Genomic DNA, 26,155 nt, shown 5'->3' with positions numbered 1-26,155 from the left:
GTGATTGCATTTGTGTAGTCTTCTTCCCAAAGAAAATGCCACTTCCTACTGATGATGAATGGCAGTCTCATTTGAAATGTGTTTTTCTTGCTCCTAGCTTGTGACCGCTGGTCAGTGCTTCCCAGACCTGATCTGCACCATGATGTCAACAGATTTGGCCACTCAGCAGTCCTACACAACAGGTAATTGGAAAAGAAGTGCTTGTTCCTTTTCTCTTGGGTTTAAAATGAAAATGAAGTAAAATATGAAGAAATGGAATTGGGTTTGCATATTATTCTCAACATTTTCCCACCTTGTTCGTTTTTCACAGAATTATGTAGGCATGAATTTCCTGATTTATATTTAAAATATTTGATGTACATTTGCATTTCTTTTAATGCCATGGGTTTTTTTTGTTAGCATGCAGGAGTATGCTATGTTTGATGTTGTTTGAATGCATGGGACCACAAAAGTTATGTACAATGACTGTCTTATGCTCTCTGTCATTTGCTACTGTTCATGGAACTTAGGTCTGAATGGTAAGGAGATTTGAGAAAAAGAGAGAGGGCACATCAGATAGGGGAGAATAAGGTAGGGGAACAGAGATGGGGAGATTCATATAGAACAGGTTTATAGTCCCTAATAATGTGAAGTCTGCATTGCATTGGTCAAAATGCCTGGCCCAAACTAATAGCGCTCTTTATCAGCCTGCCCTGGAGAAGGCTCTGTAATATAAGGCCAATTCAGAGTGGCCTTTCCACTGTTCCTTACACTGTACTTTAAAGATTTTTTATTTGTTAAACAGCCTAGTCGTGTTAATTTTTCTCATTTTGTTTCTGCTGTTATTACTGTTGTTTACTTCACCTTTTACAATTTTAGGCCATGCTCTGGCTGGTGTGGCTCAGTGGATTCGAATATCGTCCCATATACCAAAAGATCGTGGGTTCCATTCCTGGTCAGGACACATACCTAGGTTGTGGGTTCAATCCCCACGTGCATACAGAACACAACCAATCGATGTTTCTCTTTCTCTCAAAAAAAAAAAAAAAGAAGGCATCTTGGTTATAATGTGTTTAAGTGTGGATCTTTTTTGTGTCCATCTTGGAGTTGTTTGAGCTTTATGGGTGTATAGATTAGTCATTTTATTAAAATTTGTGCAAGTTTTCACCCATTTTTAAATATATTTTTATTGATTTCAGAGAGGAAGGGAGAGGGAGAGAGAGATAGAAACATCACTGCTGAGAGAGAATCATTGATCAGCTGCCTCCTGCACACCCCTATTGAGGATCGAGCCTGCAACCCGGGCATGTGCCCTTGACTGGAATAGAACCCAGGGCCCTTCAATCCACAGACCTACACTCTATCTATTGAGCCAAATCAGTTCGGACGAGATAGTTTTGATTGATTGTTTTCTTTCCTCTGTATGGGTCACATTTTTGTGTGTTTGCATAGCTTGTAATATTTTGTTGAAAACTAAACATTTTTGGTAATATATTGTAGCAAATATGGATTCTGATTCCCCCACCATCACCACCAACTATTGTTTGTTTAGTGGCTTGCCTAGACTAATTCTGTGGAGTCTGCTGATTTTTCTAGTTGTTTTCTCTTGTTTTTATTTTTCAACCTGACTTCCTAGGTCATTGTTGTTTAGTAATCAGCCAGTGGTTTTGCTTAAACAATTTAAGCTAGTAAGAATTATACTCTTTGCTGATGGATCTGTTAAAAAATAGATAGCTAGGGCCTTCTCCATTACCTTCTGAGCTGCTTGCAGCTTTGTTCAAACATAGCATTCCAAACCACCAGATACTTACATCATCATGTTTCCAAAGGTGAATTGGGCTTGACTTAAAAGGCTGAAAATCTTGACACTGGACTGAAGGAGGACTTTCACTTCTGGCATCTGCCTGTGAAGTCTCCCATTAAAAGACAACTGAAAAGTATACAGTAAGGATTTAACAAGATAATGAAGAAATACTGAGCAGAAAATAAGCGATGAGTCGTCTGGCCAGCATGGTTCAGTGGTTGAGCATCAACCTAGGAACCAGGAAGTCAGGGTTCTATTCCCAGTCAGAGCACATGTCTGGATTGTGGGCTCGATCTCCAGTGTGGGGCATGCAGGAGGCAACCGATCAGTGATTCTCTCTTAGCATTGATATTTCTATCTCTCCCTCTTCCTTCCTTTCTGAAATCAATAAAAATATTTAAAAATCCTATATAATAAAGAGGTAATATACAAATTGACCCTCACACCCTCGCACAAGATGGTCGTCCCCATGTGGTCAAAGATGGCAGGCAGGGGAGGGCAGTTGGGGGCGACCAGGCCTGCAGGGGAGGGCAGTTAGGGGCAACCATGCCTGCAGGGGAGAGCAGTTAGGGGCGGCCAGGCCGGCAGGGGAGGGCAGTTAGGGGCGGCCAGGCCGGCAGGGGAGGGCAGTTGGGGGCAACCAGGCTGGCAGGGGAGGGCAGTTGGGGGCGACCAGGCTGGCAGGGGAGGGCAGTTGTGGGGGACCAGGCCAGCAGGGGAGGGCAGTTGGGGGCAATCGGGCCAGCAGGGGAGCAGTTAGGCATTGATCAGGTTGGCAGGGGAGTGGTTAGGGTGTGATCAGGCTGGCAGGCAGGCAAGTGGTTGGGAGCCAGCAGTCCCAGATTGTGAGAGGGATGTTCCACTGCCGGTTTAGGTCCGATCCCTGTAGGACATCCCCAGAGGGGTCCCAGATTAGAGAGGGTACAGGCTGGGCTGAGGTACCCCCTCTCCCCCATGCATGAATTTCGTGCACCGGGCCTCTAGTAAAAAGATAATAAGAGATGAATAGAGTTCAAAGAGATAAATTGAGCTGCTTTAGCCTATGGGAGTTTCCTCATCCAGTTGAAGCAGCTGAGAGGTGCAGCTGAGCTTTCTACTGATTCTTAGAGGCTGAGGAGCAGAAACCAGAGATTTCTTTATACATAGTACATGTCAACTAGATATTTCTGAAAAAATGTGTAAATGAATAGGATGGTTTGGATTTTGTTCTTTTTAGAAACAGAGACTATGAATGATCCTATTAGATTTTTTTTTTTACCCTTAGACTAAGAACAAATTAAACTCATTATTACATGTTAATATGTAAGAGATAATAGACCCAGTTTTAATATTAGTGCTAGCAATTTAATATAGTCTTAAAATAGAAAAAGAAATTTTAAGTAAGATGCAGATAAATCATGTACTGTGGAGTTTGTTTCCAAAAAAAAAAAAAAATGTTAAAACTTTTTATTATGGAAATTTGAAACCCTAACCCATTCCAGATTATTTTTGAAGCTCCCTGGCATAAAATTTCATCAGAATATAGTTGGTTATCATTTTTTGTGGTATTCTATAAAGTCACCACAAACACTGAATTAGAGAATATTGAATTTTTATACCCAGGGAAATACAGGGTTAGGTTCTTGCAAGTCTCTTGCATTTTCATCAACTAATCAATTTATAATTTTGTTTTGTGTGTGTTTCTGTTTAACGACACACCTTATCCTATCTAATAAAAGAGTAATATGCAAATTAACCACCACTCTGCTACACCCACAAGCCACGCCCACAAGCCAATCAGGTGTGAGTATGCAAATTAACCCAACCAAGATGGCTGCAGCCACGGAGAGAGCAGGAGGGAGGCTTAGGTTTCCCTGGTGATGGAGGAAGCCAAGCTTTCCGCACACCCTGGCCAGCCCAGGCCTCTGCTTAAGGCTACATAGTTTCAATTATAGAAGATAAATAAATCCCAACAAAAATGGTGGCAGCCATGTAGCTGGAGAGAGCAGGAGGCTAGGGTTGCCCCCAGCGATGGAGGAAGCCAAGCTTCTGCAGCCTTGGCCAGCCCAGGCCTCTGCTTAAGGCTACAAAGTTTCAATTATAGAAGATAAATAGATCCCAACAGAAATGGCTGCCACCACAGAGCTAGCAGAAGGCTTGGCTCCACTCTAGGCTACAAAGTTTCAATTGTAGAAGATAAATAAATCCCAGATACCAGGGCCTCCGCTTGGGTTGCTGGGGGGCATGGCCGGCTTGCAAACCACCACAGGCCCCTTGCCCAGGCCACCCCACGCCTCAAGGGAACTCCCACCCTGATCCGGGACACCCTTCAGGGAAAACCAGCTGGCACCCACCCATGCACCAGGCCTCTATCTTATCTAATAAAAGTGTAATATGCAGATGACCATCACTCCAACACACAAGATGGCTGCGTCCATGTGGTCAAAGATCCTGCCCCCATGTGGACACAAGATGGCTGCCACCATATGGCCAGCAGGGGAGGGCAGTTGGGAGGGACCAGGCCTGCAAGGGAGGGCAGTTGTGGGTGATCAGGCCAGCAAGGGAGGGCAGTTGGGAGGGACCAGGCCTGCAAGGGACGGCAGTTGGGGGCAATCAAGCCTGCAGTGGAGGGCAGTTAGGGGTGACCAGGCTGGCAGAGGAGGGAATTGGGGGCAAACAGGCTGGCAGGGGAGCAGTTAGACATCAATCAGGCTGGCAGGGGAGTGGTTAGGGGGTGATCAGGCTGGCAGGCAGAAGCGGTTAGGGGCAATCAGGAAGGCAGGCAGGTGAGCAGTTGGGAGCCAGCAGTCCTGGATTGTGAGAGGGATTCCAGATTGGAAAAGGTGCAGGCTGGGCTGAGGGACACCCCCCCTTCCCCCCCCCCCCCCGTGCACGAATTTTGTGCACCGGGCCTCTAGTTTATATATATTGTTGATTCATTTACATTGAGCTCATAGTCAACAGCACTATGACTCATGCTTGAATGACTCATCTAATGCATGTACCAGTATTTTCTCTATAAGCCACATCACTGGACAGCACTTCAACACCATGAAGTGCTTTGGGGCCATTTAAAACAGCAGAATCACCAACTTAAAGCACAAACATGCAAAAAACACATGACAGCCCTAGCCGGTTTGGCTCAGTGGATAGAGTGTCGCCTGTGGACTAAAGGGTCCCAGGTTCAATTCTGGCCAAGGGCACATGCCTGGGTTGCAGGCTTGATCCTCCTTAGTAGGGGGTGTGTAGGAGGGAGGCAATCAATGATTCTCATCATTGATGTTTCTGTCTCTCCATCTCTCTCCCTTCCTCTCTGAAATCAATCTATATCTATATCTATATCTATCTATCTATCTATCTATATATCTATATATATATATATATATAAAAGGCTAGTATGCAAAGTGTCCCCTTGGGAGTTCGACTGGGAGTTCAATTGCTCGCTATGATGTGTGCTGACCACCTGGGGGTGGCATGGAACATGGTGGGCAACCAGTGGCGGCTGAGGGCGCTGAGGGAGCGAGGGAAGGAGGAGGCGGGGAGGCAGGGAACCTGATCGGCCCTGATCACCAGCCAGGCCTAGGGACCCTACCCATGCACAAATTTTGTGCACTGGGCCTCTAGTAAAAATATATTAAAAAACAAAACAAAACAAAACAAAAACAAACACATGACACTAAAAAAACTATCAAAAGGACACTTGTGTATAGTTTGAGAACTAAGACAGGAAAAGAGCATCATCTTGTTTGACCTCACCTGGAAATGTGCATGTTGGACAACTCAAATTTTTCTGTGTGTGTATGTCTGCAAGTGACTGCAAATCTGCTGTGAGTAGTGGTTTTGGAGTCAGAAATAAATTTTAGCAACTGGGTATATTCATAAATATGGAATCTACAAATAATGAGGATTGATTGGGTATCTTTTAAAAATAAAGACTTTTTAAAAACATACAACCATGATACAATTATCACACTTTAAAAAATGAATAGTAATTTACTACCACTCATTGTTCATATTTCCCAATTGCCTCAAACTTTATTTTTTTCTAATTTTATTTATTATTTTTTAAATCGTTTTTTATTTTTCAAATACGGTTGACATACAATATTATATTAGTTTCAGGTGTATACGCCAGTGATTAAAACATTATATAACTTACTAAGTGGTCATCCCAATAAATCTCATACCCATCTGACACCATACATAGTTATTAGAATATTATTGATATATTTCCTATGTCGTACAACCCCATGACTAGTCTGTAACAACCAATTTGTACTTCCTAATCCCTTCACCTTTTTCACCCATCCCCCTTAACTCCCCACCCATCTGGCAACCATCAAAATATTCTCCTTATCTCTGAGTCTGTTTCTATTCTGCTTGTTTGTTTATTTTGTTTTTTAGATTCAATTGTTAATAGATATGTACTTATTGCCATTTTATCGTTCATTTTTCTCTTTGTAAAGAAAACTTCTTAACATTTCATATAATACTGGTTTGGTGGTGATGAACTCCTTTAGCTTTTTCTTGTCTGGGAGGCTCTTTATCTGTCCTTCGATTCTAAATGATAGCTTTACTGGGTTGAATAATCTTGATTGTATGTAGGTCCTTGATTTTCATCACTTTGAATATTTCTTGCCACTCCCTTCTGGCCTGCAAAGTTTCTGTTGAGAAATCAGCTGACAGTTTTATAGGATCTCCCTTATAGGTAACTAACTGCTTTTCTCTTATTGCTTTTAAAATTCTATCTTTTTTTTTAACCTTTGGCATTTTAATTATGATGTGTCTTGGTGTGTGCCTCTATGGGTTCATGGGACTCTTGTGCTTCTAGGAGTTATATGTCTTTTTCCTTTACCAGGTTAGAGAAGTTTTCTGTGATTATTTTTTAAAATAGTTTTTCAATTTCTTGCTTACTCTCTCTTCTCCTTCTGGCACCTCCATGATGCAGATGTTGGTACGCTTGAAGTTTTCCTAGAGGCTCCTTACACTATCTTCATTTTTTTGGATTCTTTTTGCTGTTCTGATTGTTTGTTTGTTTGTTTGTTTTTTTGCTTCCTTGTATTCCAAATTGCTGCTTTAATTCTCAGCTTCATCTACTCTACTGTTCTTTCCCTTTAAATTATTCTTCATATCACTTAGTGTATCCTTCATTTCTGATTGGCTTATTTTTATGGTTTCTATTTCCTGTTTTCATGCTGTTGAAGTTCTCACTAAGTTCCTTGAGCATCCTTATAACCAAACATTGATCAGCTACCTCCTGCACACACCCTGCTGGGGATGTGCCCACAACCAAGGTACATGCCCTTGACCAGAATCGAACCTGGGACCCTTGTGTCCGCAGGCTGACGCTCTATCCACTGAGCCAAACCGGCTAGGGCTAACCATTGCTTTGAATTATGTATCTGGTAGTTTGCTTATGTTCATTTTATTTAGTTCTTTTTCTTGCTGTGCCCTGCCTGGAGCCACTTGGCATGAGCTACAGAGCAATGTGCAAATGGCTGCTCCTTGTACTTGGAGGTGCCCAGGAGAGGCCAAACTACAAACCAAGGCCAGCTGCTGCTAATGCAAGGCCTGGGGCCAGTTAGCAAGAGGTACAGGGTACACAGAGACCAGATGCTGCTTGTTTGAGAGGTTTTTAGGAAAGTCCAAAGCATGAGGCAAAAAAGGCTGTTTGTATGTAAAAGCCACTGAAAACATCTTGGGTTGGCCCACAAGTTGGGTGTGATAGAGTCTCAGGGAATCACTAGGGCCGGTGAACAGTGTGTGGGGCTGAGTCTCAGGAAAGGAACGAAGACCTCTGCCAGCACTTTAGTCTGGCAGAAAGTTGTCCCCCTCCCCCATTCCCCAGCTCTCATCCTGATGGTAGACACTTCAGTTCCTCCTTATAAGTCCCTGGTTCCTTTGAAGCTGCTGCCCTAGTACTGGAGCTCAGAGGGAGTGAGTCTGAGTAAGTCCTTGCACAGATCTTTTAAGAGGAACTACCTGGGACTCCAGCAGCCCTCTTTCTCACTCAGCCACAATCCCTGCTGCTTTCTATAGCCAGAAGTTATGGAGACTGGGAGGCCTGGTGTGGCCCAGGACTCCTTGCTCCTCAGAGATGACCTTTGCAGTTGAGATAGCCCTCCAATTTGAAAATGCCACACATAGGTGTGGGCCTGGCCTGTTCCACGACTCCGCCCTTCCTCCCAGTCTCAATGTGGCTTCTTTAAATCCCTAGTTGTAGGACTTTCATTCAGTTAGATTTCAGGTGGTTCTGAACGATGGTTGTTCTGTACTTTAGTTATAATTTTGATGTGGTTGTGGGAAGATTTGAGTACCTCATTTACCTACGCTGTCATCTTGATCAGAAGTTCTTGCCTCATAATTTTTAAAAATTTAATTTGTTCAAATGAAGGTCCAAATAAGATTCATATATTACAATTGGATGAAATGTATTTTAAGTTTCTGTTGATATATAGGCTCCCTGTTCATCACATCCCCCCTTATTTGTTAAAAATAAACTAGTTTGGCCCTAGCTGGTTTGGCTCAGGGGATAGAGCGTCGGTCTGGGGACTGAAGGGTCTTGGGTTTGATTCCAGTCAAGGGCACATGCCTGGGTTGCAGGCTCCAGCCTCTAGTAGGGGTTGTGTAGGAAGCAGCCAATCAATGGTTCTCTCATTATTGATGTTTCTATCTCTCTCTTCCTCTCTGAAATAAAAATAAAATAAAAAACATTAAAAAAACAAACAAACTGGGTTGTTTATCTTGTAGAGTTTCCTGTAGTCTACATTTTGATTATTGCATCCCCATGTTTTATAAAAAATGTATTGGACTCTCTTTTGAAATTCTTGCAAATTAATTCAGTCAGATTCACTTCAATATTTTAGCAAGATCACTTCATAGGGTTGATTCCCCCCCGCCCTTGATTTACTAATTTTCAAAATGAACTGATTTCTTAGCACTCTACAAAGTTGACAAATGAGTTTCTTTGGAGGAGAGGGGGCATATATCATTAAGAACTTATACATTTAAAAGTATTTAATATGTTTTAATCCATTATAGTTTTTATTCTTATTAAATTTCAAACATTTCCCAATTTTGGCCAGCAAGCATCTCTTTATGTTAGCTCCTGAGTCTTTTTGGTACAACTATAGTCTTCCTTTTTGTCTGGTGTGCCAAGATCGTCTAGGCCAGTGATGGCGAACCTGTGACACGCGTGTCAGCACTGACACGCGTAGCCATTTCTGATGACACGCAGCCGCATGCCGAGGATGAAACATTTGCTGCTCCTGATGATGAAACATTTGCGACTAGAGTCTTGGAGTTAGTTTTTCCCTCAAAGTGACACACTACCCGAGTTATGCTCAGTTTTTTGGCAAAGTTTGACACACCAAGCTCAAAAGGTTGCCCATCACTGGTCTAGGCTCATCACAAACTTTTTTGCCCCATATATGAAATTAGATTTGTTTCTAAAGAGTGGTAAATTTTTTTGAGGGGTGGGGGAAAGAATGGTTTTCAAATACCACAATGTAAGTGCTACTCTTATCTTTTGCTACTGGGTTGGTCATTGTTTCTAAGCCTGTTAAGAAGATAAGTTAAAGAGAAACTTTGTTGCTGTTTTGAAGAGAAAAATGAGTGTGTGTGTGTGTGTGTGTGTGTGTGTGTTTGAGCTCCTTCTTCCCTCAATAAGTGGTTGCACACTTCTATATACTTTTCTCTGCATTTCCTTATTTATTTATTTATTTAGCATTTCCTTTTTTTTAAATTCACATAACAGTGTATCTTGGAGATCACTCTATAGCGGTATGTAGACATCCTCCTGATTCCCTTTTACAGTTACCTACTATTTCATTGTGTGGATGCACCACAGTTTATACATCACATCCCCAGACGATGGACATTTTGGGTTGTTTGTGTGTTTACTATTATCATTATTGCTTTAGTGAATAGCCTCATGTGTATTTCTTTTTTTACTTTTGCTATGTCTTTGTGATAGACTTCTGGAAATGTGATTTCAGGTTCAAAAGATCAATGCATAGTTTTGTTAGATAGTGTCAAATTCCCCTTTTTAGGCTTGTCCCATTTGTTGCCTAGCAGTCACGTATTAGAGTGCTTGTTTCCTTACTGCCTCACCAGTCATTGTCAGACTTTGGTCTTTTTAGGTGAGAGATGCTTTCTCATTGTTATTTTAATTTGCATTTTTCTTATAATTGAAGTTAATCATCTTTTCATATGCTTGAGGTCATTTACATTTTTCCCTTGCAAACTGGCTGAAGCTATCTCTATATTAGGGATATTCTTTTCCTATAACATAGCTTGTAAATAATTTTTTTCACAGTGCATCATTTGTCTTTTACTTTGCTTATACCTGTATTTTCTGTGCAAAATTTTTTTTACTTTATATAATCAAATTTTTCAGTATTTTTTTATTGCCTTCTGGATTTTAAGTCATGGGGATTTTTTTTTTTTTTTCCTATTCTCAGGTTATAGAGTAGCTCACCTGTATTTTCTTCTAACCTCTAAAGTGCATGTGTGGGTTCATTTTTTTTTTCAAGTGGTTCTCTGGTCCATTTGGAATATATCCTGAGTCTGTAGAGAAATTTTATATTTTTCCATGTTTATTTTGTTATCTCCATACCATTTACTAGAAAGTCCATCTCTTCCACACTAATTTAAGATGCCATTTTTACTGTGTACTAAATTTTCATTTGTATTTTTATCTGTTTCTTATTGGTTTATGAATCATTACACAATTTTAATTAAGACTTTATGTTTTTAAAATTATACATACTTATTTTTAATATTTAAGAATATGTAGATGTACAATTATGTGATTAATTTTAAAAGACATTTGCTTACCCTGACAATAAAATATTCCAGGGAATTATGGTTAAAAGTCACCATGTTATCATGAGAACTTTTTAATATAGTTAGGTAAAGAGTAGGTTGATTATTGGAATTAGTCTAGGATGAAATTGAGAGGGAAAGGTATAAGAATATTTTTTGAGATCCTGAAAAAATAATTTCTTACAGAACTATCAATATGTAAGGTTTGTCTGAAGATTGAAATAGTGTATCATGACTTTGTTTACTTAAGGTTTTAGTAAACTACTCTCCCTTTTTTGTTTTTCCTTTTAGCACCATGTATGTGTTTGGTGGCTTCAATAGTCTCCTCCTCAGTGACATCTTGGTATTTACCTCGGAACGGTGTGAAGCACACCGGAGTGAAGCTGCTTGTCTAGCAGCAGGACCTGGCATCCAGTGTGTGTGGGACACAGGGTCATCTCAGTGTATTTCCTGGGAGTTAGCAACAGAAGCACAAGAAGAAAAGTTAAAATCAGAATGTTTTTCCAAAAGAAGTATGTTTTTTTTTTCTTCTTTAAATTAATTTGAGTTCTCATTTTATCTGAATCATGAAGGCATGTAGCATATGTACACTTTTTAGATTTCATGTTATTATCCAAAAATATTCAATAATAACTTATGCAAAGGCTTTATGAAAAATTGGTTTGTAAAGATCTTTACAATGGGTTGGAGGATGCCATGTGGCTCCTGCAACCTATCTGCAAATCATAGAGACAAAAACCTCCTTGGCTTTGCATAGACTCTGTATACCAATTCCAGAACCTGGCTGCAATTGGTTTGTGTTGATGGAAATGTTCTATATTTGCACTGTCTCAATAGGGTAGTTACTAGTGACATGTGTTTATCAAGTACTTTGAAATGAGACTGGACTGGTATGACCGAAGAACTGAAATTTTAATTTTAATTAATGTAAATTAAAAATTACATGTGACCCTAGCCAGTTTGGCTCAGGGGATAGAGCATTGGCCCATGGAGTGAAGGGAGGTTCAATTCTGGTCAAGGGGGCACGTACTTTGGTTGCAGGCTCGATCCCCAGCCCTGGTCAGGGTGTGTGTGGGAGGCAACCAATCGATGTGTGTCTCTCACATCTATATCTCCCCCTCGCTTCCACTCTTTCTAAAAATCAATGGAAAAATATCCTCGGGTGAGGATTAACAAAGAAAGAACTATATGTGGGTAGTGGCTACCATATTGTGTTATGCAGTCCTAATGTTAAGGAGGAGAAGAAGAGGGCCAACCCAGTAAAAGCTATTACTCTTGTAGATAGAAGTAAAGTTGCTGTCTTTGCAAAGTACTATTATTTTCTAGCTTCTCAAGTTGGGCACAGTAGTGATAGCATGACAGACCGTTGCTGATGATGAGTAGTGATCCCTGCTTCTAGAACAACCTCTTGTGCTTTCCAAACTTTTTTCATCTTGCCTACTTTTTACCCTTGTGCTCTGACATTTAGCACAATGCAAAGTAATATGTGAGAAAGTCTGTTAAGAGTAAGAAAAATGTCTCTGCAGAATATTTGTTCACTTCAATTAATTTAAAGTATGTTGACTGAATTTCTTAACCATTAGGGTTGGTATAGAGTTACCATAGAGTTATGGTGGGTAGAGGCAGCTTTCACTTTTAAGCTGAACATAAAACTGCAGTAAGAACACCCAGGCAACCTTCCAGGTTCACTGTGGGCTGGTGAGTGCTGGAGAACTGAGATTATCAGAATCTGGTAGGGTTAGTCCCTGTCTCCTAAAAGGGATAAAATCAGTGACATAGTTATTTTTTAACCAAATTTTTAAAGTTCAAACTAAAGGTGAAAGCTTATAGGAAATAATATTCACTTACCTTAGGTGGTTCAGTATGACCTCATTTTATGTTAACTCATCTCAAATGTTGCCTTTCTGGTTCACTCTGCTTTCTGTTTGGGCTCAGTCCTCGGGGTGATGACCAGGGCAGGAAGAACAACCTAAGGAGCAGGATGCTGGAGTCTTTGTGAGGGTGGGCCCTACCTATTCTGATCCACGGATTTCACCATGTGCTATGTCCATGAGTGATTCAACAGATAAGGCAATATGATTGTGCAGCTTCTCTTTTATTGCTGATCTTGACCTATCTAGGGTCAGTAAGCAATGCAACAAGTCTTTAGTAGCCTAGAAGTTTTCAAAATTACACTCTTGGACTTACATGTATGTGTAGAAAATGCAGCTCAGCCAAGTGCCTCCTTTGGGGTTCTGTGGTGCTGCCTACTTCCTGTGCCCAGATTATCCTTGTGTTTATAGCTGGGAGGAATCATTTGTTCTTCTACCTTACTTTGTTTGGCTTCAGGAAAGCTCTTTCTATTGTGTTCATTCTATTTCTAGTTGATTTTTTTCTTGGGAAGAAAAATATTTAAAGAACCACAGCTACTTCCATTTTATCTCACTGTTAAAAGAAAATTAGCCTCTCTTTGTTTTTCACTTTCTGTGTAATTTTGTTGGGGGGAGTGGGTACAAAATAGTGTTTTTTCAGATTATTTACTTATTTCTAAATCTATTTTAACCTGACAGATATATTTTCCTGCCAGTTGCACTCATCCTTTTACTTCCCGACACTTCTTACATTTTTTTTTGGCCTTAGTCTCAGATTGTGCTCAACAGCAGCTGTAATGGCCTTTGACTTTTCTAAGGAAGAGCTGTCACAGTTGATGACTTTTTCTTCTCTTCATAGCTCTTGCCCATGACAGATGTGACCAACACACGGATTGTTACAGCTGCACAGCCAACACCAATGACTGCCACTGGTGCAACAACTATTGTGTCTCTAAGAACCACAGCTGCGCGGAAGGCCAGGTCAGGGACTGTCTCTCAAGGATTTCAGAGGATGGAAAAGTCCAGAGTGGGGTTATGTTTAGGTTACAGTGTGAATGTTATAAAAACTGACCCAGAGTTATTTTTAAAACCTTCACTGTAGACTTGGTTTTTATTATTGCTCAAGTTTTCTTTTAGGAAGGGATGCCCAGTACATTCTAATTCCAAAGGTCCTTGTCACAGGATTGACGTGTGGTGTTTTAGAAGAAGGAAGGACTGGTGTTTTGATTATGCCCCACTCCCTAGCATGGCCGTGGCTAAGTATTAGAGCCGGTGTGAGGCTTGGTGAACTCTGCCTATGCAAGGTTTTGGAAGCAAGTTATATTTGAGACTAAAAGGGAGGCAGGCAGGTAGTAGCCACATTGAATTGTGGAAATAATATATTTGTATAATCTTCTTGTCTAACTAGACGCCTGATGCATGAAATTCGTGCAAGAGTAGGCCTTCCTTCCCCCGGCTTCCTTCTGGCACCTGGGACCCGGGCTTCCCTCGCAGCCCCGGCTTCGACCACAAGGTCATCCGGAAGGATGTCTGGTCTAATTTGCATATTATGCTTTTATTATTATAGTTGTTATATCTTGGCTTAGCATAATTAAAGCTTAATATTTGTAATTTTTTATGTAGGTTAAAAGGCAACAAAGATGATGACTCAACTTTTACAGCCTTTGACAATTTATAAGACATTCTTTGACAGTCTGTAAAACAGTTCATAGAATATAAATTTAGCCTGTTTGGAAGGCATTTGAAAAGCATTACATTCAACATTCCCATTTTACATATGAGCAGGTTGAAGCATGGTGTTTAAGAATGAATGACTTCCTTGCCAGGTAAAGGCATGTCCTTCAGCAGAACCTTTCCCTAAAGTGTTTTCACTGTGGTGCTGCTTCCTATGAATCTTATTTATATATCCATTTGCAGTTTGCTTCTTTAATTCAATTTTTAGTATCCTGTTTGTCCTTACCATGAGTTTGTCCTTACCATGAGTTCTTTCTGTGGAAATAAGAAGAAAACTCTTGTCCACTGTGTTCTAGATCTCCATTTCCAAGTATGAAAACTGCACCAAGGATAATCCCATGTACTACTGTAACAAGAAGACCAGCTGTAGGAGCTGTGCCCTGGACCAGTACTGCCAGTGGGATCACCGCAATCAGGAGTGCTCCTCCCTGCCCGGTAGGCCTTAGAGGGGCATCTTGATGTGTGTGGCGGGGCGTCCAAAGACTTGACTAAACCCAGCAGGGGCGAGGGATAAGCTCATTTTATCCATTCCTTCCCTCTTACCAATATTGTGGTTATTTTTTAAAACAAAAATACAGTTCTTAAGTATGCTCCTACTGTCTTTTGAAACAAAGTGAAACATCATCTGCTGCTCTGGAGAATCAAATGACACCTTGGCTCTGTATCATGGAGCCCACTCCATTGTTTTCACCCTGCCTCTTCTGTGCAAACCCAGGAATATAATGCAGCAGTCTCATCAGCCATTCTGCTGGGCATCTAATGAAGAGTACTTACTTCTTATTGACCACTGGGATTAGATGATTAGACGGCCTTCACCTTCTGATAAGAAGGAGAAGAGAGATGCCTGTGTCCACGGCACCTCCTGGGGTGATCTCCAGCCCTGAATACCTTAATTTATGGCACTTCTGAGGTTTGGGATGATGAGTTAGGGGGTCTGGGGCCAACCAGCCATAACTAAAACTGTATGATATATTTGCTTAACCACGATATCCAGGAAGGGGGACTTCTGTGGCTCCATGCAACAGCTGAGGCATGTTAAGGGAAGTTGGGCTCCACCAGGCCCCTGTGAATGTCCTTTGGAAGTACTTGATTCAGCTTGTATGAGTGGGCTTCTTGTTCTTTGTCTCATTGCATCTCAAACTTTAATGCACAGCTGAGGACCTGGGGTTCTTTCCATAAGTCAGATTCTGGTACAAATCTAGGGTGGGGCTCAGAATCTACATTTGAACAAGCTGTGACACTGATGCCACACTCGAGGAGCAAGTGTTTATCTGCTCTTAAATGATCCCTGACCCATGGTACTGCACCTTTCATTTATCTCACTGACTGGTAATGAGCATTATTGATGGTGTCTCCAGGGTACTTTGGTTCTGGTGAAGTTGCTTTGCTCATTGTCTTCCAAGAAGTATTCACAACTTCTGTGCAGTTTATCGAGTGGGTTTAGGGCAGTCACAGTAGCAGATTACGGGCTTGCCTTGTTTGCTACAGCTCTGTCACTTTGGGGTTCCCCCCCCCCCCAAAAAAAAGGATCTTTTCACTTTACTTTTGGGATAATTGTGCACTTGATTTTATACTTGATGTGAAAACAATGCAGCTTTTGAAAAATGGACTTGTTCATTCACCAACTCATTTCTCTTCTTGCAGTTTTTATCTCCAGCCTTCCAATATCCATATTTATTTTTCTGCTCTTAAATTTTAGTCTTATTCTTAATTGTTTTTAAAAAGGAGATTTATAAAATCAACACTGGCACCAAACAAATGTTTTCTTCTAAGACACAGGAGGGTTGGCCTCATTTTTGAGATCTAGGAAATATGACTAATTTTTTTTAAAGCATTTAAAATTCTCATATTCTGTACTTGCTCCTTAGTAATGTGTCTGATATTCTCACTACATCCTAAGGAAGTACCTAGAATGCAAATCACAAAAACATTTAGTTTTTTGTTAATTCAAATGGGTAATATAGTAGTTTTGTGTGATTTCTAAAACTTTTTTTTTCTTTCTCTCCATCCTTTACAAAAGAAACTATCTGTGGCACTGGCTGGCATTTGGTTGTAAACATGTGTTTGAAAATTACTACGGCCAAGGAGACTTATGACACGGCTAAATTGTCCTGTAGGAACCACAATGCCCTTTTGGCTTCTCTTACAACCGAGAAGAAGATAGACTTTGTCATTAAGGAGCTGCAAAAAATGCAATCATCGCAGAGCATGGTGAGTTAAAATCCTCAGAACTTACATCTATTATCTGTTGAGGGCATGAACACAGCTCACCTGTGATGTGCTTAGCAGGAGGAGTGCTGTGTAACACACTGGAACTTGCACTGTCAGATTCTCTTCCTTTAATACATTCTTTCTTACCTTAACATTTTAAACATTTTATTAGTCATATCTACTAAATTATATTTGAATAAATTAATGTGTATTGAATAGTAATGTGTGTACTTATGCACATATCTTTGTGACAACAGTGATGATTTTGTATCTATTTTATCCCTAGGTTTTGCTGTTGGGGGGAGGGGAATGTCACTGCTACTTAGCTAGGTTGAATTAAGCCACCTGAGTCTCAGATTTTAGGTATTATTACAGTGTGTAATACGATTTAATGTTCATCACCCAAGAAATGTTGCATCTTCCTTAGGCCTGGCCAGCCCAAAAAGAGAGAGTACCTTCTTATCACGAGTTTCTAAGCACAGAACCCCAAGTTCTCTTCCTGTCTGCTCAGTGCTCTGAGGTGGCTTATAGTTGACATTCCACAATCACATTTGGTCTTTTTGAGTTTAAAATCTTGGGCTGTGGTTCTATCCTCAATTAAGTAGACACAAGACAAAGCTCTTAACAGCATTGGCTTTGGTACAGAGCATTTGGGGTTGGGGGGAGTTCTTCTTATCAAGTAGGGAGAAGCAATAGGCAGTACTTCCTTAGGTGCAGCCTGCTTCAGGTGAGGATCTGGAGTGTAGCCTGGGTCCTGGCTGCATGTGGCCCTGTGTACTGCCTCGAGGGCCATTCGGCAGTGGGTAGGGGGTGCCTATTTTTTATTTTTCTACATTCAGTTTTTTCGCTTTTCTGTAGTGCAACTTTGGTATGGTGTGGAAAACTTTGGTAATACATCATAAATGTCGTTACCTCGGGGAACACTATGGCCACATTTGATATTTCATATCTTAAGAGCTTTTTCAAATTTATAATCTCCATTAAAGACTGCTCTTGCTGTTTGTTTCTCTTTACCTGACCCCCAAATATGGGTCTCTACAGTGTTCTGTCCTTGGCTGTTAGCTGATCTTATCTATAGTCACTCTTCAGAAAATGGATAGCTTACAGTTTTGCTCATTTCCAATGACTCCCAATTCCATGTGTCTCAAAGAATAGCTGGTTAGAAGGGTTTGGCTATCCCAGCTGGTCATAGTTATCCTATCTTCTGGTCCCTTTTCTCTCTTCCTCAGGTGTTCTAGTTCTAGAAGATTCTGGGTAGTCAAATTAGCTGGGACTATCTTTATACAGTAAGAATTCACAGTCTTGTGTTAAGCTGTAAATTAAGCTGTAAGTCTAGACTAAGAGCCCAGGCTTACATGGAAAAACAAGTAAGAGTACTCAACCTAGCCTTTAGGGCAGAGGCAAGCTCGTAGCCAGAAAGTGGTAACTCCTGAAGATGAAGAGTGAATTGGGAAGGTGACTAGGGAAGGGCTCTCTGTGCTTTGCTACCACACATGCAAGATGCAGAGTTTGAGGGGTGAGCTGCCAGCTGGGTAGAAGGGAATTGCTATAGCTGTGTTTATGAGGAATCAAGGCCAAATCCTGAGAGACGTTGTCTACAATGCTAATTACTTTGAGTTTTATCAGGAAAGCAAAGGGAAGTTATTGAAGGACTTTTAAAAAGCATTAACTTTGTTTTCTTTCCTTAAAAAATAATACACATTTCAAAGGAAATTTAGAAAATAGTAACATTAAAAATGCAATAAATATTACTCATTACAACTAAAAATAACTATTTTGGGGTATGTTTATTTCTTTTCGGTCTTTCAATAGGCATGCATATTTTTTCCTCAAAAATGGAAAAAATCGTACGTTTTGTTTTATAACTGGCAAAATTAGGACTATCTTTCATTTCTGGGCTAAACTTTGTACTTCTCTTTTAAAAGAATTTGTTAATGCAACGGGAAGGAAATTTCAGTGGAGCAGCAGGCAGAGACTCTCCCAGAGGTTTACTATCCCATTATTCCCTATAAAATTCAATGCCAGCCCTTACCCCCCAGCTGAAGGTGGGAATCTCCAGTCATCTGAGCTTTTTAGTGCCCCAAAACAGGCTTAGTTAATGATTCTGAGGATAGACATATAACCAGTATTTCAGGAATATTGGCAAGATTATTTCATGTATGGATAGATACTTAAACCAAGTTTGGGGGTGGCTATCTTTTTATAGCATGTCATAGGATGTGGAAATTTTGGACCTTGATTATTGTTTTGCCATTAATCTCTGAAATTTTTGATATATTCTCTGAGCTATATTTTTGTCCTTTGTAAAAAGGCCATATTGACGGGCCAAGCATGATATCCTACCTAATAAAATGGTAATATGCAAATTGACCGCACCTTTGCTACGCCCACCAGCCCAAGCCACACCCACCAGCCAATCAGGAGTGAGTATGCAAATTAACCCAACCAAGATGGCTACAGCCACAGAGAGCAAGGTTTCCCAGGCAACAGAGGAAGCCAAGCTTTCCGCATGTCCTTGCCAGGCCTAAGCCTCCACTCAAGCTACAAAGTTTACATTATAGAAGGTAAACAAATTCAAACAGAATGGCGGCAGCCACAGAGCTGGAGAGACCAGGCCAGGGTTGCCCACGGCAACGGAGAAAGCAAAGCTTTCCGAATACCCTGGCCGGGCCCAGGCCTCTGCTTAAGGCTACAAAGTTTCAATTATAGAAGGTGAATAAACCCAAACAGAAATGGCTGCCTGCCGTGGAGCATGCAGGAGGCTTGGCTCCGCTCCAGGCTACAAAGTTTCAATTGTAGAAGGTAAATAAGTTCCAGATACCAGGGCCTCCACTTGGGTCGCCAGGTGGCGTGGCCAGCCTGCAAACCACCACAGGCCCCTTGCTCAGGCCGCCCCACGCCCCAAGGGAATCCCCACCCTGATCCGGGACACCCTGCATGGCAAACCAGCTGGCCCCCACTCCTGCACCAGGCCTCTATCCTATCTAATAAAAGAGTAATATGCAGATTGACCATCACTCCAACATACAATATGGCTTCCCCCATGTGGTCAAAGATCCTGCCCTCATGTGGACACAAGATGGCCACCACAAGATGGCCAGCAGGGGAGGGCAGTTGGGAGGCACCCGGCCTGCAAGGAAGGGCAGTTGGAGGCGATCAATCCTGCAGGGGAGGGCAGTTAGGGGTGACCGGGCCGGCAGAGGAGGGAAGTTGGGGGCAAACAGGCTGGCAGGGGAGCAGTTAGGCATCAATCAGGCTGGCAGCGGAGTGGTTAGGGGGTGATCAGGCTGGCAGGCAGAAGCAGTTAGGGGCAATAGGGAAGGCAGGCAGGCGAGCAGTTGGGAGCCAGCAGTCCTGGATTGTGAGAGTGATCCCAGTTTGGAGAGGGTACAGGCTGGGCTGAGGGACACCCCCCCCCCTCCGTGCATGAATTTTGTGCACTGGGCCTCTAGTATAACATAAAAATGATGGTATGTCCTTCTCTGTAATGGCTGAGTCAGTGGATAGGGAAGTTTTCCTGTTTCTTTGGGATATTTGTAACTTCATGGTTTTTATTTAGAAGCCTGTTTTGGTCAAGACATTGTTTATATTCATAACTGTGTCTCTTTTGCCTACAGACTAAGCTGACCTTGACCCCATGGGTTGGCCTTCGGAAGATCAATGTGTCCTACTGGTGCTGGGAAGATATGTCCCCATTCACAAATAGTTCAATACAGTGGATGCCATTTGAGCCCAGTGATGCTGGATTCTGTGGAATCTTATCAGAACCCAGTACTCGGGGCCTGAAGGCTGCAACCTGCATCAACCCACTCAATGGTAGTGTCTGTGAAAGGCAGGGTAAGTACATGGGAATTATACATTACTGGAAGTTCACTGAAAGAGAAACCATAGGAGGCATCGTATTGATATATGTAAAATATTCATGAAAAACAGATTGAGTATTGATTTCAAGCATATGAAGCAGAGTATAACCCAGAATTTTAAAAGCAGAAGGAAATTGTCTCTGGCTCAGAATAGTATGACCCATAAACTTAAAAAAAAATAACTAATACTACTCAGAGAACCTAATATTCTAATTAACAATGAGATTGATTGGTTTGTTGATCTCAAAAAGTTTGAGACTTGCTCTAAAAGGTTAATTTCTTGTGTTGGCAGAGAAATATTGTGGAAGAAAGAACCAAAAATACAAATAAAAGCAAAGGCAAGATCAGAACTGACGTAGGGGACAAAAGGGACAGTGGACAGAAAGATGTATCAGGGAGAAAAATGATGAGCGCACTTCTGTGACAGAAAACAGAAGCAAACCTGATGTGCTAAAGCTGTACTTGAGAACTGAAGGAGCAAACACTTTGAGTAGCTTCATGGGTTTGAATCTCTCTTCTAGGCTACTTTTAGACTTAAAGGAAGGCACAGGAGCATCACCTGCAGCACGCAGATAAGCCCAAGACAAGTGTCCTCCTCCTGCAGAGGGTTCACAAGTAATAGGTGGAATTTTCTGGGCACTTTTGGGAGGCTGGACTCCATGGACATCATGTCTCATTTTAGGAAGGGACCATAATTTGAGGAACACAGAAGTATAGAAGAGAATTTATAGCACTGTAGGAGTCACCTTAAAATATTACTTCTAAACTTCCTATAGGGGAGCTTTGTAGCCATTTTGGATCCTGAGTGCTTTGGTGTATTTAATGAATGCTGTGGTCCTTCCTCCCTAAAATATACAAAGATGTGATTTTGCATGTTCAGGTGGGTTGTAAAAACCCTGAAGTTCATCCTAGGTCCCATATATTTTGAGGAGTTTTAGAACCCCTACTTGAATGGAAAGATTAGCTTGTTCCCACAGGTCTATCCTTAATGGTCTTTGAAAAAGAAAAACATCTTTTTTCCCAAGTGTAACAATATATTTGACTAAACAGTACATGGTGACTCTAATATTTTCCATTTTCTCCTTCATTTGATATAACCCACTGAATTGATTTCATGACAGACTAATGGGTCACAACCTATACTGAAAAGACTTTGACCTTAGCCAACATGGTGGGAGCTTTAAGTGTCTCTCTTGTGTTTACTTCCCAGCGAACCATAGCACCAAGCAGTGCCGGACGCCGTGTGCCTTGAGGACGGTGTGTGGAGAGTGCACCAGTGGTAGCTCCGAGTGCATGTGGTGCAGCAACATGAAGCAGTGTGTGGACTCCAATGCCTATGTGGCCTCCTTCCCTTATGGCCAGTGTATGGAGTGGTATACCATGAACAGCTGTCCCCGTAAGTGAAAAGTGAGCTCTAGGCACTGAGTGCGATGTGTACGGGTGACAACTCCTGCAGTAAGGTGGTGCTGTCAGCCTCTGAACATTTGAGGAACAAGACTGGACCTGACCTTCAGCTCAGATCTGTCGATAGACTGTTTGATGATAATCTTCATACAGAACGAAGCACAATGATACAAGTAAATAAATGTAGGATAGATCACAAAGTACAGAAATAATTGCTCAACTTCAGTATCATATTTCTCCATCCTGTATGACCTCCACATCATTTTTTCAATATATTTTTATTGATTTCAGAGAGGAAGGGAGAGAGAGATAGAAACATCATTGATGAGAGAGAATCATTGATTGGCTGCCTCTTGCACACCCCACACTGGGGATCAAGCCCACAACCTGGGCATGTGCACCGACTGGGAACTGAGCCGTGACCTCCTGGTTCAGAGGTCAACTCTCAACCACTGAGCCATGCTGGCCGGGCTGGTCTCCACATCTTAATCTTCTAACTCATAAAGTAAGTGCTTTTCAGTAGTTGACCTCTCAGGTCCCTTATGGCTCCATCATCCTGAGATTGAGAGAGGGGAGGAGTCCCTAATACATGTAGAACAAGATATTGGTTCTTCAAATTTATTATGCCATTTAAAACAGTCACAATAGAATAGGAATTTTGACTCACAGAAATTGAATAATCTGTTAAAGAAAAAGCTGATTTAAATACAATGAATTCAGATCTGTAGGAGATAGTGAATTGCAACTTGTGTTTTCTTAACAGCTGAAAATTGTTCAGGCTACTGTACCTGTAGTCATTGCTTGGAGCAACCAGGCTGCGGCTGGTGTACTGATCCCAGCAATACTGGCAAAGGGAAATGCATAGAGGGCTCCTATAAAGGACCAGTGAAGATGCCTTCTCAGGCCCCTATAGGAAATTTCTACCCACAGCCCCTTCTCAATTCCAGCATGTGTCTGGAGGACAGCAGATACAACTGGTCTTTTATTCATTGTCCAGGTAAGATGTCTTGTGTATCCAAAATCAAGTGTTTCACTACCTATCTGCAAAGAATAAAACCTTGAAATCTACATTACTTATATGGATTTCCTTTAAGAAAAAAAATAACATCATTTTTGGAGAAGTAGTTTTACATGACAAATATTTTTATTTTCAGTTAATGAAAATAATAAAATTTCAAGTGAGTTGTTTTGCTAACATTCATTACAAAAGTAATGAAATAAATTCATCACAAAACTAAATATTATAGATGTAGATAATATAAAAACGAATTCCTCTTCATACAAACTAAAAAGTACTCCCTGGCCAGTGTTTCTAAGTGGCTAGCACACTGGCCTTCACACCTAATGGTCAAAGGTTCGATTATTGGTCAAGGGTGTGTGCCTGGGTTACAGGTTCGGTCCCCGGCCCTGGTCGGGGTATGTGTAGGAGGCAACCAGTCCATGTACCTCTCACATCTGTATTTCTCGCTCTCCCTTTTTCCCTTTCCTCTTTCTCTCTTCCCCTCCCTCCCTCCCTTCCCCTCTCTAAAAATCAATGAAAAAAATGTCCTAGGGTAAAGTTTAAAAACTAAAAAAATGCTATGCATATGATATAGTTCTACAATTTGCTTTTTACTTAAAATACATCTTGGCAGTTGTTAGGAGAAAAATAAAAAATAAGTCTTCTGCCAACCCAGAAGTTTCTCTCCACAGATGTAGAAAAGAAAGAAAACCATTTTATTATTGAACTAGAGGCCTGGTGCACGAAATTCATGCACGGAGGGTGGGTGTCCCTCAGCCCAGCCTGTACCCTCTCCAATCTGGGACCCCTCGAGGGATGTCCAACTGCCCATTTAGGCCCGATCCCAGTGGGATCGGGCCTAAATGGGCAGTTGGTTATCCCTCTCACAATCCAGGACTGCTGGCTCCCAACTGCCTGCCTTCCTGATTGCCCCTAACTGCTTCTGCCTGCCAGCCTGATCACCCCCTAACCACTCCGCTGCCAGCCTGATTGATGCCTAATTGCTCCCCTGCTAGCCTGTTTGCCCCCAACTTCCCTCCTCTAGCCGGCCCAGTCACCCCTAACTGCCCTCCCCTGCAGGGTTGATCGCCTCCAGCTTCCCTCCCTTGCAGGCCGGGTGCCTCCCAACTGCCCTCCCCTGCTGGCCATCTTGTGGTGGTCATCTTGTGTCCACATGGGGGAAGGATCTTTGACCACAGGGGGCAGACATATTGTGTGTTGGAGTGGTGATCAATCTGCATATTACTCTTTTATTAGATAGGATAGAGGCCTGGTGCAGGAGTGGGGGTCAGCTGGTTTGCCCTGAAGGGTGTCCCAGATAAGGGTGGGGGTTCCCTTGGGGCATGGGGAAGCCTGAGCAAGGGGCCTGTGGTGGTTTGCAGGCCAGCCACGCCCCCTGGCGACCCAAGTGGAGGCCCTGGTATCTGGAATTTGTTTACCTTCTACGATTGAAACTTTGTAGCCTGGAGCGGAGCCAAGCTTCCTGCATGCTCCACCGGCAGCCATTTCTGTTTGAGTTAATTCACCTTCTATAATTGAAACTGCATCCTTAAGCAGAGGCCTGAGCCCGGCCAGGGTGTGCGGAAAGCTTTGCTTTCTCCGTTACCGCGGGCAACCCTGGCCTGGTCTCTCCAGCTCTGTGGCTGCCGCCATTCTGTTTGAATTTGTTTACCTTCTATAATTGAAACTTTGTAGCTTGAGTGGAGGCTTAGGCCTGTCAAGGGCAGGCGGAAAGCTTGTTTCTGTTGCCTGGGAAACCTTGCTCTCGGTGGCTGTAGCCATCTTGGTTCAGTTTATTTGCATACTCGCCCTGATTGGCTGGTGGGCATGGCTTGGGCTGGTGGGCGTGGCTTGGGTGTAGTGGAGGTATGGTCAGTTTGCATATTTGTCTATTATTAGGTAGGATATCAGCTTTAAGCAGACTGTGATGCACATCACAGGCAAGCCACTAATGAGATTTCAAAGACAAACAAAATCTCACCCTTTTAAATAAATAGCCAAGCAGATACAGTCATTATATACATGTTCTCAAGATGAATGATAATTTGTCCTCATAAGAGAGGATTTGATGGCACTGTTTGCTGTACATTCTTTCATAGTTTATCCTGAATTAACCTGGTAATTGGGGTGGCCACCTGTGTTAGGTAATTGCCTTTATCCAAGAAAATAATAAACCATCTTGTAATTTATGGCAAGCATGTGGTTGCAGCTCGGCACAATGCACTCAGGCTAAATCCCGGAAAGGACTGGGAGATAGGGTGCTATCTTCCTTGATGTTTTCATTTAAAAGAGGTGGCTCCCAGGCCCTTAAGAAAAACATTCTTGGATTGTAGTGCTCGTAAGAGGCTTATTTAGGTTTTAAAAAGATTTATATGCATACAGGTTTTATTTTTTTATTAATCCTCACCTAAGGATAGTTTTCCATTGATTTTTAGGGAGAGTGGAAGAGAGAGGGAAAGACAGAGAGAAACATCAACATGAGAGAAACACATTGATTGGTTGCCTCCTTCATGAGCCTGACCAGGGCCGGGGCTGGGGAGGAGCCTGCAACCAAGGTATGTGCCCAGAAATCTTTGGTTCTTAGACCGATGCTCTGTCCACTGAGCCATACCGGCTAGGGCAATACAGGTTTTTCTTAACGAATTGTAAGAAAAGGGAGAAGGGGAAAAGGTCTCTGCCTTTTGGCAAGAGGAATAACCCAGCCTGCCTGCCTGCCTATCTCCCTCCTTCCCTTCTTTCCTCTCGCCCTTCTTTCCTCCCTCTCTCCCTCTCTTCCTCCCTCCTTCTGTCTATCTTCCCTTTTCTTCTATCCCTCCTTCTTTCCTTTCCGTCTTTCCCTTTCCTTTCCTTCTCTCCCTCCTTCCCTACTCTCTCTATTCCTTCCAGTAGTTGGTTTTAGAAGGAATATACCATGAGTTGGCCTAAAAGCCTGTGCCTAGTAGACCTGCTGGGGAGACTGCCCTAAGAAACTAATCCTGAGAAATTGGCCTTTGATTCCCTTTCAGTAAATACTCAGGAATGTGCTGATAGGCCTCCAGAACAGTTGGGAGAGGGTAGGCAGGAGGTTAGTGGGTGAGAACTTCTCCAAGAGCATCTCAGACAGTGCCATTGATAACAGGGCTCCCTGTGAGTTCTGTTAGAGAAAGGCCACTGTAAACAAAAATAAAAGGCAAGAGACAAACTGGGAAAAAATATCTGCAGTGTATATATCCAATGATTCCATAGTATGTAAACCTCCTCCCTCCAGGAAAAAAAAGCTAAATGTCAACCCAACAGAAAAAAGTGGGCAAAGGGTGTAAAGAAGTAGGTACACCATTTTGCATTCTCACTAACAATGTAAAAAGCTCAGATTTCTTCATCCTCCTCAACACTGCGTTCATCTTTTTTTATTGTAGCTGTTCTAGTTTGTGAGAAATTGTATCTCACTGTGGTTTTGATTTGCATCAAATGACTAATGAAGCTGCTCATCTTTATGGCCATTTGTATCTCATCTTTAGAAAAATAA

The 26,155-nt window shown here is 42.0% G+C and overlaps 1 protein-coding gene across 3 annotated transcripts in view; it reads left to right on the top strand.

Moving 5' to 3' along the window:
- The window catches only part of ATRN (attractin), a 167,202-nt gene that overhangs the window by 66,462 nt on the left and 74,585 nt on the right, over nt 1–26,155 (top strand). For all 3 annotated transcript variants that reach the window (XM_028144728.2, XM_054724370.1, XM_008141034.3), the window contains exons 11-18: nt 98–182; nt 10,880–11,100; nt 13,298–13,419; nt 14,469–14,607; nt 16,193–16,383; nt 20,001–20,220; nt 21,457–21,642; nt 22,414–22,647. In XM_028144728.2, coding sequence (XP_028000529.2) covers nt 98–182; nt 10,880–11,100; nt 13,298–13,419; nt 14,469–14,607; nt 16,193–16,383; nt 20,001–20,220; nt 21,457–21,642; nt 22,414–22,647 — 1,398 coding nt within the window. The remainder of the gene's footprint in view (nt 1–97; nt 183–10,879; nt 11,101–13,297; nt 13,420–14,468; nt 14,608–16,192; nt 16,384–20,000; nt 20,221–21,456; nt 21,643–22,413; nt 22,648–26,155) is intronic.

This window comes from Eptesicus fuscus, chromosome 12 (genome assembly GCF_027574615.1).
Source record: "Eptesicus fuscus isolate TK198812 chromosome 12, DD_ASM_mEF_20220401, whole genome shotgun sequence".
Taxonomy (NCBI): domain Eukaryota; kingdom Metazoa; phylum Chordata; class Mammalia; order Chiroptera; family Vespertilionidae; genus Eptesicus; species Eptesicus fuscus.
This window is presented reverse-complemented; position numbering and strand designations above follow the sequence as displayed.